At 37.2% G+C, this 16,096-nt stretch overlaps 1 protein-coding gene across 1 annotated transcript; it reads left to right on the forward strand.

Moving 5' to 3' along the window:
- Window positions 1-5,972: 5,972 nt before the first annotated feature.
- On the forward strand, window positions 5,973-15,421 carry LOC122669037 (calmodulin-binding receptor-like cytoplasmic kinase 3). Its single transcript, XM_043865658.1, has 7 exons — window positions 5,973-6,333; window positions 6,541-6,792; window positions 7,302-7,561; window positions 11,145-11,310; window positions 11,399-11,488; window positions 14,431-14,729; window positions 15,132-15,421. Exons 1-7 carry the CDS (start codon window positions 6,027-6,029, stop codon window positions 15,339-15,341), a joined length of 1,584 nt encoding a protein of 527 aa, XP_043721593.1. The 5' UTR covers window positions 5,973-6,026; the 3' UTR covers window positions 15,342-15,421.
- Window positions 15,422-16,096: the final 675 nt, after the last annotated feature.

A 16,096-nucleotide genomic window follows, 5' to 3' on the forward strand; every position in this document is an offset into this window, starting at 1 on the left:
CATCCCCCTCTAATTTTTTTCAAGAAAAAAAATTGCAAGATCATAAAAAATTGAGTTTTAGGTAATTAAATTATCCACCAATTTTTGTTTAACTAAATTATCCAAAATAAAGATGGGCATTAAACAACTACTCAAAACAGTACCAGTTCTATACTGACTCTTTGTATTAGACATTTTTTTTCCCACCTTTCGTTTCACCTTCTTCGCATGTTTCCTCAATCGAGCGAGGCTGAAGATGGTGGTGGTGGTTCTAGCAACACTCAACTCCATTTTCACTGCTCAAGGTGAGAGAGAGAGAGAGAGAGAGAGAGAGAGAGAGAGAGAGAGAGAGAGAGAGAGAGAGAGAGAGAGACTCATGGGCAGATGTGTCTTTTCACATGAGAAGGAGAGAGATAGACTCATGGGAGTGCTGATGTAGGCCACACTCCCGGACAGAAAATTTTTTCCCCATGTTTAATTACAGTATTATGAACCATAACACTGTTTGGAAGCCAATAAAGAAAAGAAAAATCTTTGGAAGCGTAGAAAAATTTTAACTACCAATTGAAAAGAGAGGAGGGAGATTAGGTGTCATCATGATCTTTAACTTATTATGTTTTTCTTTTCTTTTCTTGACGACCAAACATAGCCCTACAATGACCTAACTTCTTAGGCTTACAAAGTCACAAATTACCTCTTGATTGACCAAAACGATATATTATTTTCTTGAAATTTTCTTCCCCAAAGAACTCTTTGGATCCTCTCACCCACTTCAACAAATAAACTCTTTAATTTGATTGTTATATCGTGAAATTGCTATAAAAACAATTGTCTTAATTTTTTCAAGGCAAGAGATTGTCGCTTGGTTGTGTAGTCCCTACACCAGCACGAGATCAATGAGAGCACGCACAAGGACATCAATCACTTTTGCAAGAACCACACAACCAAGTAGCATTCACTTCATAAACCACTTTAATGACGAATACTACTTCTTCTTCCACTTTGATATAATTAGGGATATAAACGATCAAATTCGGTTCGGATTTACTACTATTCGAATTTGAGTCTATTTATCAAATAATATAGTTGTATTTGATTCGATATCCGATGGAATTTTAAAAACTAATAACCTATTCAAATTTTGGAGTTTATCAAATATCCGGATATTATCTGATTAGTAAACAAAACTGACCTATATCGACTAATGGTTAGGGTTTGGGTTAGGAGTTAGGAATAGGCATATTACCAAAATATCCTTATAAAAATGTTTATAATAAGGGTAATATAGTAACATATCATATGTTTTTACAAAAAATATTAAACTAATCTCATTTTACAATCCGATAGTAAATTAACCAGATATTATCCAGTTCGAAATGAAAATATTCAAATCTGAATCCAATTATCTTTCAAATGGATTGCGATATTTTTTAGAAGAATCGGGATCCTCTATTTCCGCCTACCCGATACTGCCGTGTGCACCCTAGACACAGCAGTCTGGTAAAAAGACCACCTTACCCCTGCCCGAGAACTTTGCCAGAGTGACAGTAAAGCGGTCTTTATCGCTTTGTTGTGTGTAGGGCGCAAGACAGTACCAAACAGGTGGAAGTAGAAGATCCGGACTCTTTTCAGAAACCAAAATTCCCAATTCGAAAATCCTTAAACAGATTTGAACACGGATAAGATAAGAATTTTCGATTACCCATTTACATCCCTATATATAATCTTCATTTTATATTTATTACGATAGGATTCCAATTGAAGAAGTAGAATGAAGTGACCATACATGGCACAAAGGTAGACGAGTCACACAAGACAAGCCCTTCTAGTCTCTACCACATGAACACTTATCCATAACTTCTTGTCTACTTCACCCACGTGAACAAGCTAAATCTTTTGAGGTTTTTTTTATTTTTTTTAATAATAAAAACATCTAAGTGGAAATCTTTTGAGTTTTGTTAATCTTCAATCATGGAATTTTTCCGTAAACAAAATGTTTAGTCACGAAATCACTTCATAAGGCAACAAAGAACCCTGTCAAGACATATCGTACACTACATAAATGGCGTTTAAAATATTAATTATGGAATTTTTATTTTGAACATTAGAGATGGAAGCTAATACGGAACTACAGAGCTATAGAGGATATTATATTACTACAAAACTACAAGGGTGGGACGCTTACAGAACGGAAAATTATCTCCTCTAGTTCCTTGCTCGGCTCAGTTGCCCAGTACCTCTAATACAGAGCTATAGAGGAGATTATATTACTACAAAGCTACAAGGGTAGGACGCCTACAGAACGAAAAATTATCTCCTCTAGTTCCCTACCCGGCACAGTTGCCCAATGCCTCTAATAAGGGGAGGTAGACCACACCCGGGCAGTGTGTTAGGACAGGGGTAAGGTGATTATTGTGCCCCCACCTTGTTAGAGGCATTGGGGAACTAGGTTAGGCAGGGACTGGAGAAGATAAAAAACCCTAAAGAATAAACCTTTGCGATCGATCGGATCATGTACTTGTATAAAGTACCGTTCAAGGCCCTCCAAGGCCACTCACATGAAATCCATTCCTCTTGTGAGTTCCACACTTGATTCCATGCGAGTGACTTTGAAAGACCTTGGCTATCGATGTGTCCACCGACCGATTGATAATAATAATAAAAAACATTCACCGTCATCAATGAAATTTGATTTCATAGGGACAGAAGTCATTTTCAAGGGCTCATCCCATTAAGAATTCACACTTTCAGATTTCACTGTACTCCATACTTTAGAGTTTGGGTAGAATAAGAAGGAAATGATTTTCGACATGGTCATGCCTTGACACAGAACACTTTACTGTTCACGGATTTTTTTTTTAAATTTTTGGGTGGGCGGGGGGGTTTTATTCCTTTTGGGGGATGTACAGAATAGCAGCTAGCACTGTGTTAAAAAAGTAACACCTATAAATGGCGATTTGTAGAAGAAATACAAAAAATAGAGAAGAACAAAGTACATAAACACACAGGATTTACGTGGTTCATCCCTAAGATGGAAAACTACATCCACAATCGAGCAAAATAACGAGTTTCACTATCTCTGGAATGTTACAAACCCTAAGATCTCACTCACACCCATCTCAAAGAGATAAGGACATTTTATAAAAAAACTCTAATCTGAGAAAGTATAAAAATGTCCCTAAATCAAAAAATTGCTAAACCGGACAGGGTAGGACCAAAACATAACATATGTTGAAATACATATCACTTTTTAGACCATCTGAACTCGTTTCAAGGCTGAAACGACCCTCCGATGATCCTCTGAACCACTTTCTGGATGGAAAATCAGGCTTCACCAATAACACTACGAATTCAAGGGAGGACTTCAACCAACTGAGCAATTCATATTTGATGAACATATTGTCAAACTTTATGTCTAACCATGGATCAAATTTTAAACTAATTCAATTAACTTATCTTATAGTGCCCTTAATTGCATGCTTAATAGGGGAATTTAGTTTAATAGGGACATTGAAAGAGAAAGAATGTTTCTCTTCATTGATGCTCATTAACTCCCACTCCAATTGTACGAAGAAGCTTGACAATTTCTTTAAGGAGAAAGTTTTCCTCCACCCATACATGATGCCCACTCTTGCTCATCCCATATCTCATTCTCTGTGAGTGGAAGGAAACTCGATCCTACCTTTAAAGTCCCATATAACTACAACAAAGAAAATGAATTTCTTCACAATAACTATGAGAAACTTGGTCCGCGAAAAATTAAGAAAGAAGTCACTTGCATGATGGTTCGTGGTGGAAATAGACTACCAAACATGATAAGTAGTACGTAGTCTGTCAAAGGGGTTGTGCATCTATGAAGGCATGATCACCTACATATTTCTCCATGTGTTTAATATTTAATGTATGGTCCAGGATGTTATATCATATGATTAAGATTGTTTCTTCTAACCTGCAACTAACTTGCCTCATGTATGTATTTATTGGGATGGTGAGTCATTGAGCTATTTTTCGTACAGGAGTGCAGTCTACACCAACATTCTTATGTGTTTATTTCTTTCCTCCTCAAAACAAAGGGGTAGAGATATCTTTTCATATGATATGTGTAGGAGAGAGATATACCTCCACTGACTCTCTGGCTTTGTGGCCTTCTTTCGTCTAGCCCACTTGTTATGATATTTATATCAACAAGCAAGCACATGTATTAAAATAATCAAATCATAGAATATATATATATATATATATAGGTAACCTTCATGGTGGGTCCCTTGAAAATCACTACATCTAATGTTTTAAGGGTTTGGGTTTTCCACGACACCAGAGTGGATATCGCACCAATGAAAGCTAAACAAGAATTTAATTCATGGTATCAGTCGCCGACGTTATTGATATCAATAAATATATATCAACTGTATCGGATCATATCATATCAATATAGGATAAAACATTTACCTTTTCAACAAAAAAAGAGAGTCAGGTATTAATAGTAATCATGGTGGCTGATTCAATATCGATACCTAAACAATGAGTATAAAATTCACATTTTGTGTCGTCAAGAGAGTGTCGGAATAGATACCATGACTACTAAGTAAGAGGTTTGGGAAGAAATCCTCACTCTAATCTACTTGGGTCACGTTACCTGATCGCATGGCCCACGTGGTTGTTGTGCTTAGACATAGAAGTACACAAAGTACTGTGTTACCCTCATGAAAAGATAGAACTCCTGTCAAGACAATACTTGCACATATGAATCAGGATCATCTCTAGGGAGGCGTGTGCCTAGGGTGGTGTCAAGGGGCATCCAGCTGCTGAACTATGCCGCACACATTTCAACGCACACCTAGGGATGTGTGCGGCATAGCTCAACGGCTAATAGCACCCTAGGCGTGTTGGGCTCCCTGGAGACGAGCTAAATTCTACACATATACTCCCATTGGCCATTGCAAATGCAGTGGAGGGCCGCCTAGGCTACGATCTCCTTTCCCATTAAATTAGGAAAAATTATCCTCTCCAATTCCTTAAAGTGTGGCAGTGTGGCAGTGCAACAGTGCTAAGTGGAGATGTTGACACCTGACAGTTGCCGCATCCAACAGTCCATATCAATGAGCTCGGACGATTGGATGCAACAGCTATCAGGTATCAACATCTCCACCTAGCACTGCCGCACTGCCACACTTTAAGAACTTGAAGAGGATAATACATATTGACTTCAAGAGGAATTTTAGTATCATTCTCCAGAACCTATAGAATTGAGCCCAAGATTGTTTGTACTTATGGTCATGCAGATTGATTGGAGAATTGGAGTGGATTATGGTGTACTCTTTATGTATGTGAAAATTCCTAACCTGCTACATGGGAGTCAACAAAGAGTGAGTGTCCGTCATTTTAACGGTCAACAATGAGTGCCTTTTGAAATTTCTGCAGAAGAGCCAACGAGGAGTTACCTAGCCCATCTTACCTTCGCTGTGGGTCTTTCTTGCTTTGTTCTGTGCTTCCTTTAGCAAATTTTGACCTTCCAAACTTTGCCGCTTTCATCCTTCCTTCCATGGCTAATTCAACTTCAAACTCAGTTCCTCGTTTCATCTTTCCCAGTTCCGTCCATACAAGTCACACGACTGTAACCAGGTTGATTCTGTTCCTGTGAGTTATGGTTTTTAATTCGTGGCAGTGACAATTTCGACTTCTCTGTTACTGCTTATTCCTATGTGGGTTCCAGAAAGTTAGCTTCTTGAGCCCTTGAATTGTCTAAGAGCGCCTATTGGAATATCAATTCTGCTGCCGTCTGGGTTTCTTTCTTACTTCCTTGAACTGGGTGTTAGTGTGTCGAAGAATTGGGTCTGAGTGGTAGCGGCGTTTGCAATTACCTGAGTTTTTTCTTTCGCACTTGTACCCTAAATTCTACTTGTTCATTGTGGGTTTTTTTTATTTTTAGTTTTCTGCCTACCCTGGGTTCGTCGCTTCCTGGTTAATTTGGTGAATTGGTGCGGATGATTGTCATTTCTTCTGAGCATGAACACGGAAATGGTTTTGCTATGTTTCAGAGCTAAAAAATGGAGTACGAATGCACTGGTCCGTTGAGAATGTTTTCAGTTATATTGCGCCTATTGTTGTTACTACAGTTGCCTGGCAGCTGTGTATCCGAGTCAGTAAATTGGTCAAAGGCCTGTGGAGCTGATGAGTTTACCTATTCGAGAAATTTAGGGGATGAACTGTTTAACATAAATGGGAACAGAGTAGATAGAATTTCTTTCTGCAACACTTTTGAATTCTACTACAGAAATGGATGTTTTCTGGATTTGGGTCTGGAAGATTGGGGAGGACTTGCAAGGAAAAACTGTGCTTTGGAGATTAAATCAGGTGTGTACGTTCTTTAGTCTTGAAGGTCTTCTTCCAATAAAACAATCACTGGAGATTTTATGAGTTTTACATAAGAACTAATATTCCATTATAAAGGTTCACTTGAGGTTCTGGATTGGAAAGTGTTTACTTTTCATGCCTTCTGTTTAATCATTAAAGGCAGAAATGGTTATTCACTTGATTTTACTTGGGTTTTGTAATTTGCAGTGCAGTTGCCTCAAAGGAGGGGGAGAAAATCTCTGCGTGATTTGGGAACAAATCGATCTACCTTCCGCATGCTAGGTCAAAGGAGTCATCAATTAGAAAAGAACCGAATTCACAGTTCTTGGGTGGCCCCAAAGAACATTGCCATGGTTGCATCAGGAATGTTGCTTCTATATTACAGTTTCCTCTGTGCTCGTGGTTCTCGTTCAAAGAAAGAAACAACCGACACTCTCCCTGCAAAGGACCCAAGTTCAAGTGAGTCAAAACTATGATTGCCACGTTGAAAGTTCAACTCTTCTTCTTCTTTTGAATTCTCTCTATTTTTCTATCGAGCTTTGATTTGGGATAATAGTACATTCTCAGAATTTCTAAAAGATAAAGTGTGCATATTCACTTCTTGGTAATGCATAACTGGCTCACCCTCCTGTCATGATGATAGGAGAAGATCTGGTATGAGTACAATGTCCAATTCAATGTGCACATAGTTGAGTAGTGTGCACGAATCTATCACAATGGTTTGAACACACTGAAACCTGTTGAGTACAGAATGACTTGGGTTTTTCTCCAGAATTGTTCTTGTTCAGGATAAACTTTGCCAAATCAACATCTATTTGCTTAAAGATTTCCCCTTCAATTCAGGGTTAAATCTATCAGATAATTCAGTCTTCTCAGTCTTCACCAATTCTCATTTTCTCTGCACCACCAATTCATTTTGTTTTGATGAGTAGGTAGTTCTACTTGACTAATATCATTCATTGTTCCAGTGGATTCAGTTTCTTCTTTAGGAATGAATTCTGCACATGAAAAGGTTCCTGCGAGTCCACTACGAGTGCCACCCAGTCCTCGATTTGGGATGAACCCACAACTGGATAGAATTGGATCAGTGCATCTCAATATGAATCAGGTGGTCAGAGCCACACACAATTTCTCCCCATCGTTAAAGATAGGTGAAGGAGGCTTTGGAACTGTCTATAAGGCCGAGTTGCAAGATGGTCAGGTTGTTGCTGTTAAACGAGCAAAGAAGGTAGTCATCAATTTCTTCCTTTATCTTGAACCTAATACAACTGTGGCAAAATCGCTAATGTTGCATATAATAGGTTGGTTATTTCTTCATGAAGTAGGGAAATTGTATTTTTAATGGTTATTTCAAGACCATCTTGTATGATAGAAAATTCAAGTCATGAATCTCCCAAAAAACTCGCACTAAATCTATTATATTGGTTTTGTATAAGGCTTGAGGTTAGATTTCAAATGGGATGTTAGTTTTGTAGAAACTCAAATTTTCAAATAATAGATGGGGAACACTCAAGAGTCAAGTGGGACTCTTTCAACAAAATGACTGAGAGCATTCATTCAACTCTATTTAAGATGCAGTTTGACTCTTTACATCAAATAATATGACCATTTTTCTCAACAAATTATTTTTGTGAAGGAATGCTTGCTTTAACTGTTCACCATTTTGAGCGATGTTGAGAACTGATCTGGGAACACCAATGATTGGATGCGTAGGATAAGTATACTACTTGAATTAGCCACATGTCATGTTTCAATTCCCATATTGAACTTTTACCCTGTACTTCCAGTTGTTGAATGAAAGTTGCCAAAATTGACTTTGCAACCACTTTTACAAGCTTTATATTGGCAAATGGCAAATTGCATTTTAGGCTGAAACTAACCATATGGACAGATAATGACATGATAATGTTTCCACAAAATCTGAGGCCGATTAGCCTTCCACGTGATAGATATTTTAGGGCTGTGTAGACTTCCCAGGCATGGATACTCTTCAATTTCACCCCCACTTTTGAGTAAAAATAAATAACTAATGTATTGGGCTTTGACCACATTTCCTATATCTCATAGTTGATTATTTATTGAGTCAACTAGCATTATTCTAAAATTTTATTGTCCAGAGTTTGGTGCATCTCAAGGAATGGGTTATCTTGCTGAACAGTCTAAATGATCCTTTAGCAGCCAATGGTTTTGTTATTTACTGCTGGAGGTGGTGAAAATGTTAGTTTACTGATTTAGTAAAATCAAGGGAATTGAGGGTTCATTTTGACTGATAATCTAAATTATCATTTACCAAGCAATGTTTTTGCAATTTACTGCGCAATGGAAACTGGTGGTGAAAATGATAGTATCCTGATGTAGTAAACTCAAGGCCATTGAGGTTCCCTAATATGTAAAGAAGTGGAAAACAACGAAAATATAGGGCTTTTATTTTCAGGAATTAAATTAAAATAACTGGAAGGTTTCAGTGATACTGACCAGAGTTATCAATTAAGTTTGGGGTTAAAGGATTACACATGCAATAAATTTAGGGTTTCAAAAAATTGAAATCTAGGGTTAGGATATCAAGAAAACATGAGGAAGAGACCTTGAACTCAAGAACAAGAAAAGAAATAACCAAGAGCATGGGCCAAGAATTCAAGATTCAAGAATTAATCCCAGTGCCTAGAATATTTCAGTAACCTAATGTTAAAGCTTTAGAAACTTAATTGAAATCGAGAAAGGATGATTTGAAGATTGGTTGGAGAGATTCAACTCGCTTTGACAAAAAATTGGAGTCAACAACTCTTGGAGAAAAGGATTATGGTCAAATCTGAGCCACCAGGACAATGTGCAGAGTCAGCTTCCCTTGTACAAGGACTGTTCTAAGCAAATAAACTTCTTAGTCTACAATCAAAACTTGTTTTTGAATGACAATGCAGCAGCTCCTATTTATATACTATGTAGGGATTTCAGCTTTCTTACCCGCTACTATCTTAAACTTCAAACCAGATATTAGGCAGTTACTTGCTTAAAAAGAAAAAAATGGTTTAGGACTAATTAATGACTCCTAAGTCCTAACTGGGACAGGAATTAGAAACTTCTTAAAATGTAAAAATGAAACTAGTGATTTAGGCTGTCCTAATTCAAATGAATTGAGAACACAAGGCTACAGATACCGCTGTATGGTAGGGTGGTCAAACCAATCCATGTCTGACTAGGCTCTACTTTCTAGAATGAACTGGATTCGGTCTGACAGCACCCCAGAAAAAATCCCCGTTGCCTGTGCTACAGATTGTAGGACTTATTAGTCTTTTTGGGTTTGGCATGTCAATTCCCATCATATTAAGAGCCATAGACCTTGCCCTTCACTTTGCATGTATACCGTCAGCTGCTTGGATGTTTTATTGTTAGTTTTCCTTGAGTGTCATTGTCAAAGGTGAGAAGGGTAAGGATTTGGAGGAAAGGTGACTTGGAATAGAGAGTTTAACAAAGGGTTTAGCGTAAGTTGAAAAACTGAATCCTCCTTGCAGTAACAGATAAAGGATCTGGTTTAGTATATTTCCTAAACTGCTGAAAGTGGAAAATCTCGTCTTCTAAAGAAGGGGGGTGTTTGACCATGTAGGGAGTTCTGTTAACAAATTGTGGTTCATAGGCACCATCTTGGATAGTAAAAGTGAGGATTTTTAATAATAATAATAATAATATATATATATATATATATATATATATATATATATATATATATATTTATCTATTTTTAATTATAGTTATGGTTTTGGGAAATTGGAGAAGTTTACCTCTGCTGAATTATCTTTGACAAAGGGTATCCTATTGTGGTAAACAAGTGGTGAGATTTGGGTAGCTCACACTAGGAAGGGATGGATGATCTATAAGGGTAGTGCACTTTAGTAGAAAGGCCTACTCAGTAATGTACCCTGGTTGGCATTTTATCCTGTTCTCACAGTTCCAATGCCAAATTCTTATGCAGCAAATTTAACAAGGCAATTCATATGGAATCTATGCAAATTGGTGCTCTACTATGATGTGGTGTGACTCATACTTTTCACCTTGTTCTCCCTTTTGTTAATTTTGTGTCCGTACGTCAATAATAATAGTTCTATTTCACACCTCAATCCCTCACTTAAAAATAAAATAAAACCTTAGATTGGCTAAAATATATGGATTATGTTTGTTCACTATCATCATAAAAGTTTAATTTCTTCTCAGGGTTAGCCTATCTTCTGAGAATTTGCAATGATGAAGAAATTTGTAACATTGATAAATAATACAGTTCATTTAAGAGTTGGGTGAGCACGGAACTTTTATCCTCATTATGCCTAAAAGCAACACATGCCAAACAATAAGAGAGTAATTTGATAATGGTAAGGTATTTTAACCTTTAGGTCTAATCCTTGCTTTCCATCAGACTGCTCAAAAAGTTTTTCGGTTCTTAAAATACACTCGTCATCATTTTATTCGTGAGAGGATAGATTTAATTTCTTTCTCCCATGGGTCATAGTGTGTTTTCCATTCACAAAAAGTTCAATTGAGACCAAGAAGAAAGGGGCAAAAGAAATTTGTGAAGATGCCATGTCCTATTCAGATAGTGATATTAAAAGTTTATGGGAGCAAAAGATGTTAGACTTGACAGAATAGAACTAAAGAGGACTGGGCTAATAACTGGAACTATAAGCTTTTAAAAGGAATATGTTTTCTTTTTTCCATATTAATGAGCTTATAATTTTTAACAGCTTTATGTTTATATCATCTGTTGAGGATTTTCCCAAAATTTTATATGATGGTCCTATGTTGACATGTGAGACTTTGAACAGGAACACTTTGGGAATTCACAAACTGAATTCAGCAGCGAAGTTGAACTACTGGCTAAAATTGAACATCGAAATCTGGTGAGACTACTTGGTTATGTTGACAGAGGAAATGAACGCATAATTATTACTGAGTATGTTCCGAATGGCACTCTTAGGGAGCATCTGGATGGTAAAATTATTGTCCTATAAGATTTACTATATATCTAATTTAATGTATAACTTACAATTATTAAAACTTGTTCTGCTTAACGTGTCAGGTAAGCGTGGAAAAATCTTGGACTTTAACCAGCGGCTGGAAATTTCTATTGATGTTTCGCATGCCCTCACTTACCTTCATATATATACAGGTTAGAACAACTCTTGTGTTCATTATAGACTTTTCTGAGTTGGATGACATGTTGATTATGGTTTCTTTTATCATTTGAAGATATGAAGGATACTTTTATCCTTGGGGGGGTTCAAGTACGGAATCTTGTTTTAGAAATCATTTATGCTGGTGGACAATGAAATACTTGGTTCCCTAACTTTAATTTTCAGGTCAATCTAGAACTCAGTAGAAGTCTAGAAGCTGGACAGTGAAAAATTAGTTCTCAACTATAAGTTAAGTAAATGGAGGAATATGTGGGGTGCAAAAAATGTGCTGTCCAGCTTTCCTTTTTAAATCCAAGCAAAATTCGCTAGACTTTCTGTTTTCAAGATCCTTCAGAATGCTAAATTTCATGAAAATTTTTGAATGCAACAGAAAAAATATGTGGTCCTCTCCACCTATTGAGAGAGATTTTGTATTAATTGATCATTACTAACAAACCAACTTCCTACACAAACCTGAACCTCGTTGTAAAAACTGTGGACGTAATAGAAACCCAAATTGAATTTAATTCAACTAATATAAGCTGCTGGGCCTTAACAAAACTGGCATACCCTATGGGACAAGCATAGTTGTCATGGTGACAAGGCAATGCTAAGCAGTTGAAGGGTGCGTAGACGCCTAGGCAACTAGGGCATTACATATAAATTAGTGGGTTCAAGGAAAATATATTAGAATTTCTTCTTTTAGTTTTATTTTCAAAGATAGCCTCTTCTGTAAATTATTAAATTTGGTCCCTTTTGCTTTTAAATATGAAAGGGAATTATATGTAAATAAGAAAATTTGGTCCTTTTCACTGGATTTTCAGAGCTTTATATCGCTGCTAGGCCAACTCCATTTTAGCTGAAAATTGACATGTGAGTAGGGGCCCTTGCGGTCTATCTGTCCGCAAAATTTCAGCTCTATCCAATCTGCCATGTAGAAAATATTATTTTTGGACTAGAGAAACTCTCTAGGCCTGCCAGACTAGAAAACTCCTCTAAATTAACTGGGTATCTTAAGAAGAGGTCACGGGTTCGAGTCTGGAAACAGCCTCTCTGCGAAAGCAGGGGTAAGGCTGCGTACATTATGACCCTCCCCAGACCCCGCAGTGGCGGGAGCCTCGTGCACTAGGTACGCCCTTTTTTTCTTAAGAAGAAAATAATATACAGTTGCTCCAGAACATTTTATGCAAAGAATTAATTGCTTGGTTTGAATTGTCAGAAGATGAAGTTAATGGGACAAGATTTCCTTGAGACTACTATTATTTTGAAAGGCCCAAATACATTTATGCCCTATATTGCCTTTTTTTTTTGGCTGTGTATTCAGCCTGTTCCCTACCTCTTGAAGTTGATTTTATTGCAAGCCTGATCTCTTATTTCCAGTTCTTGCTGTCCTATCGTGGGGTTCTTGGCTGAAGGTTTCTGGTTGTTCTTGTATGGTTGATTTTTTTGCTGTTTTTTTTTTTTTTTTCTGTTGGTGCTATGGGAGAAAATAAAACTACTTCAGTTGTTACATCTCAATCTGAAACAGTGAATGTCACTATTACCTCTATCAAGCTGAAAGGGAGTTCAAATTACTTGTTATGGGCTCAAGCAGTAAAAGTTTATATTATGGCTAGGAAGAAACTCAAGTATATTACCTCCGACCCTCCTGCCTCCGATTCAAAAGATTATGAGGATTGGATGCAAGAGAATGCTGTTATTTTGATTTGGTTATGGAATAGCATGGAACCAGATATTGCTGCAAACATGATGTTTCACACCACTGCTAAGGGTGTGTAGGAGGATTTGAAAGATTATTCACAGGAGAAAAATATGAACAGGGTGTATGATCTCTATGAAAAACTCTTTCAGCTCCGTCAGTCGAACAAGCCCCTCCAAGACTACTATAGCACTTTTAAGGGTCTTGTGGAGGAATTAAATGTGTTCCAGCCACTCACCACCAACATTGACAAATTAAAAGCTCTGATACCATGTTACTAATCAGACACTAACAAATCAGTAGAAGAGTGGAGAAGAAGAGAAAAGAGGAGAAGAAGCACACTGCCGAGAGAGAAGAGAAGGCAGCCTGCGATAGAGCTTGTATGTTCTATCGCAGGACCTGGGTTCTATTATTAATAAAGGACAGATCTAATAGGTAAGTTGGTTAGGGATTTATTATGAAATTACCCCTAAGCCCTTACCAATTGCAACTCAACAAATAAAGACAGAAAAGAAAGTAAATAACATAGAACCCCAAAACCCAAAATAAGTATGACCAAACTACCCCTAATTCTCAACAAGATCCAAGCATGAAGTGGGGTTGGGGGGGGGGGGAGATGAATATTTTAGTGCCCCCTTGCGATATTGCTGAAAATGTGAGTTGGTCTGCAGTCAAGCATTTGAAGAGAAAAAAATAAAATGAGCGAGAAGAGGACATGGGAGAGTTATATGTAGTTGGGGTCAAAGAATTTAAGGGCTGAAATGCCCCTAGTACTCTTGCTTATTGTGTTATTTTCTTGAATGAGTTGTTAGGGAAGTGAAGTGGAAAAATCTAAACGAGTCAATGACGGGATTTTCCAATTATACCATTTATTCTTGTCAAAAAATGTAAAACACTAACTATTTGATTAGAAAACTGCAACTGAAGATTGTTGATGTAATCTGTATACTATCTTTCCCTATATCAAATGGTGGCATTGCACTTACTAGGCATCTTTTCAAGGTATGTACATTTAAATACTTTGTCCACCTGGGTCACTTTCTGAAGCCCAATAATCCTTTAAATACACACAACACACACATATAGGCTTATTACAGAACTAAACTCATATTTATTATTAACATCACTATTGAATGTAGACACCCTTGAAAAAAAAAACTCTGCATGTGCTACTGTTGTTTCTTGTCTTGAGCCTTTCGATACTGATTTAGTTATTTTGCTCCTTCCCTGCCTCAATAGAGAACCCAGTAATTCACCGGGACGTGAAATCATCCAACATTCTACTGACAGAGAGCTACAGAGCCAAGGTAGCTGATTTCGGGTTTGCACGACTTGGTCCAATGGATATGGGCCAGACACATATATCAACCAAAGTGAAGGGGACTGCAGGCTACCTTGATCCACAATACATGATGACCTATCATCTCACCCCCAAGAGTGATGTGTATTCATTTGGAATTTTGCTTATTGAAATTCTTACTGGTCGCCGGCCAATGGAGTTGAAGGGACCTGCTGATGAAAGGGTCACAGTCAGATGGGTAAGCAATTCATTCTGATTCATCTGTTTTCTTGACAAGAATGTCAGTTTTATAGTAATTTTCATTGCTGATGAGGAGGGTTGGAAATCCTTGCCACATATACCATAGCCATCACTGTCACACGCATTGGGGACCAGCATTTGATGCATTGGGAGGGTTGACGTATTTGTGATTGTATGAGAGAATGCCACAGCTGTGGTTATAAGTAACTGATTTAATTGGCTTGTAGATTTTGGGAATCTACTTGGTTGAAGCTCATCAAATGGTGGGCCACCCCCGAAAATATACAAACTTTATGATGAAGCAGGGAAAATGGCATCTTGGTTTCCCTTACAGTACCCTTTAGATCTTGTTCCTTAATATTGTTCAAAAAATTAAATAACTAATTGCGGTGGTGTGCAGGCTTTCAAGAAGTGTGAAGAGGGAAATGTGGCGGAGCTTGTAGATCCTTTAATGAACGAGGTGGTACCTATAAAGACACTAGTGAAAATGTTCAGTTTAGCATTCCAGTGTGCTGCACCTACACGGTCTGATCGGCCAGATATGAAAGAAGTTGGGGAGCAATTGTGGGGAATAAGAATGGACTATCTTACGAGTGTTAAACGAGTGTAGTAAGTGCAAATTCAGATTGATTTCCTATTTTCACTCCGTGGTTTGTAGTCTACAACTTGTAAACCGAAATTGAATTTAAAAAACAAAAGATCATAATCTGTATTCTTAAAAAAAAGAAAAAGAATGGTATCTTAGTAAATGATATAATTTTATCCATGGATTATCTTCCTTGTTTGGCCATATCCAAATATGCTTCTTTGCCATGTACAAATAAACAAAAGTAGGACAAATTGCAATGAAATATAAATACATTTCAGAAACAAGAACTCTATTTTCTGCAAAATAAAAATAAATCAAAATTCAGTTGAAATGAGGAGAGTCTAATGGTAAAATCACAGTTCAAAAACTTATTTTTAAAGAAAATAAAACCAAGTTCTAAAACGTTTAAGGCTAACTCTATATGAAATAGGGTCAAGTCGGTGGGTCGGTCAGGTACCGCATAAGTAGCACAACCTATCCACACCATGAACACATTTTCATCTCATTCTGTGATTAGAATTAATCAGATTCTATAAACTACCCAAATTTCTTATCATATTTAGTAATGATATTTTTTAGATGTAATTTTTATTTTACTTTTCAAATCCAAGGAATTTGGATGCAAAGTTTCAGTTAATCAGTTGAAACAATGTACAGTTAGGACTGTAAACGGATCGGATTCGGCTCGGATTGTTCTATATCCGCATCTACATCCGATTAGCTATTGGACGGATTCGGATAGTGCTAAACGGATACGGATCGGATATTTTATCCGT

Source organism: Telopea speciosissima, chromosome 7 (genome assembly GCF_018873765.1).
Source record: "Telopea speciosissima isolate NSW1024214 ecotype Mountain lineage chromosome 7, Tspe_v1, whole genome shotgun sequence".
Lineage (NCBI taxonomy): Eukaryota > Viridiplantae > Streptophyta > Magnoliopsida > Proteales > Proteaceae > Telopea > Telopea speciosissima.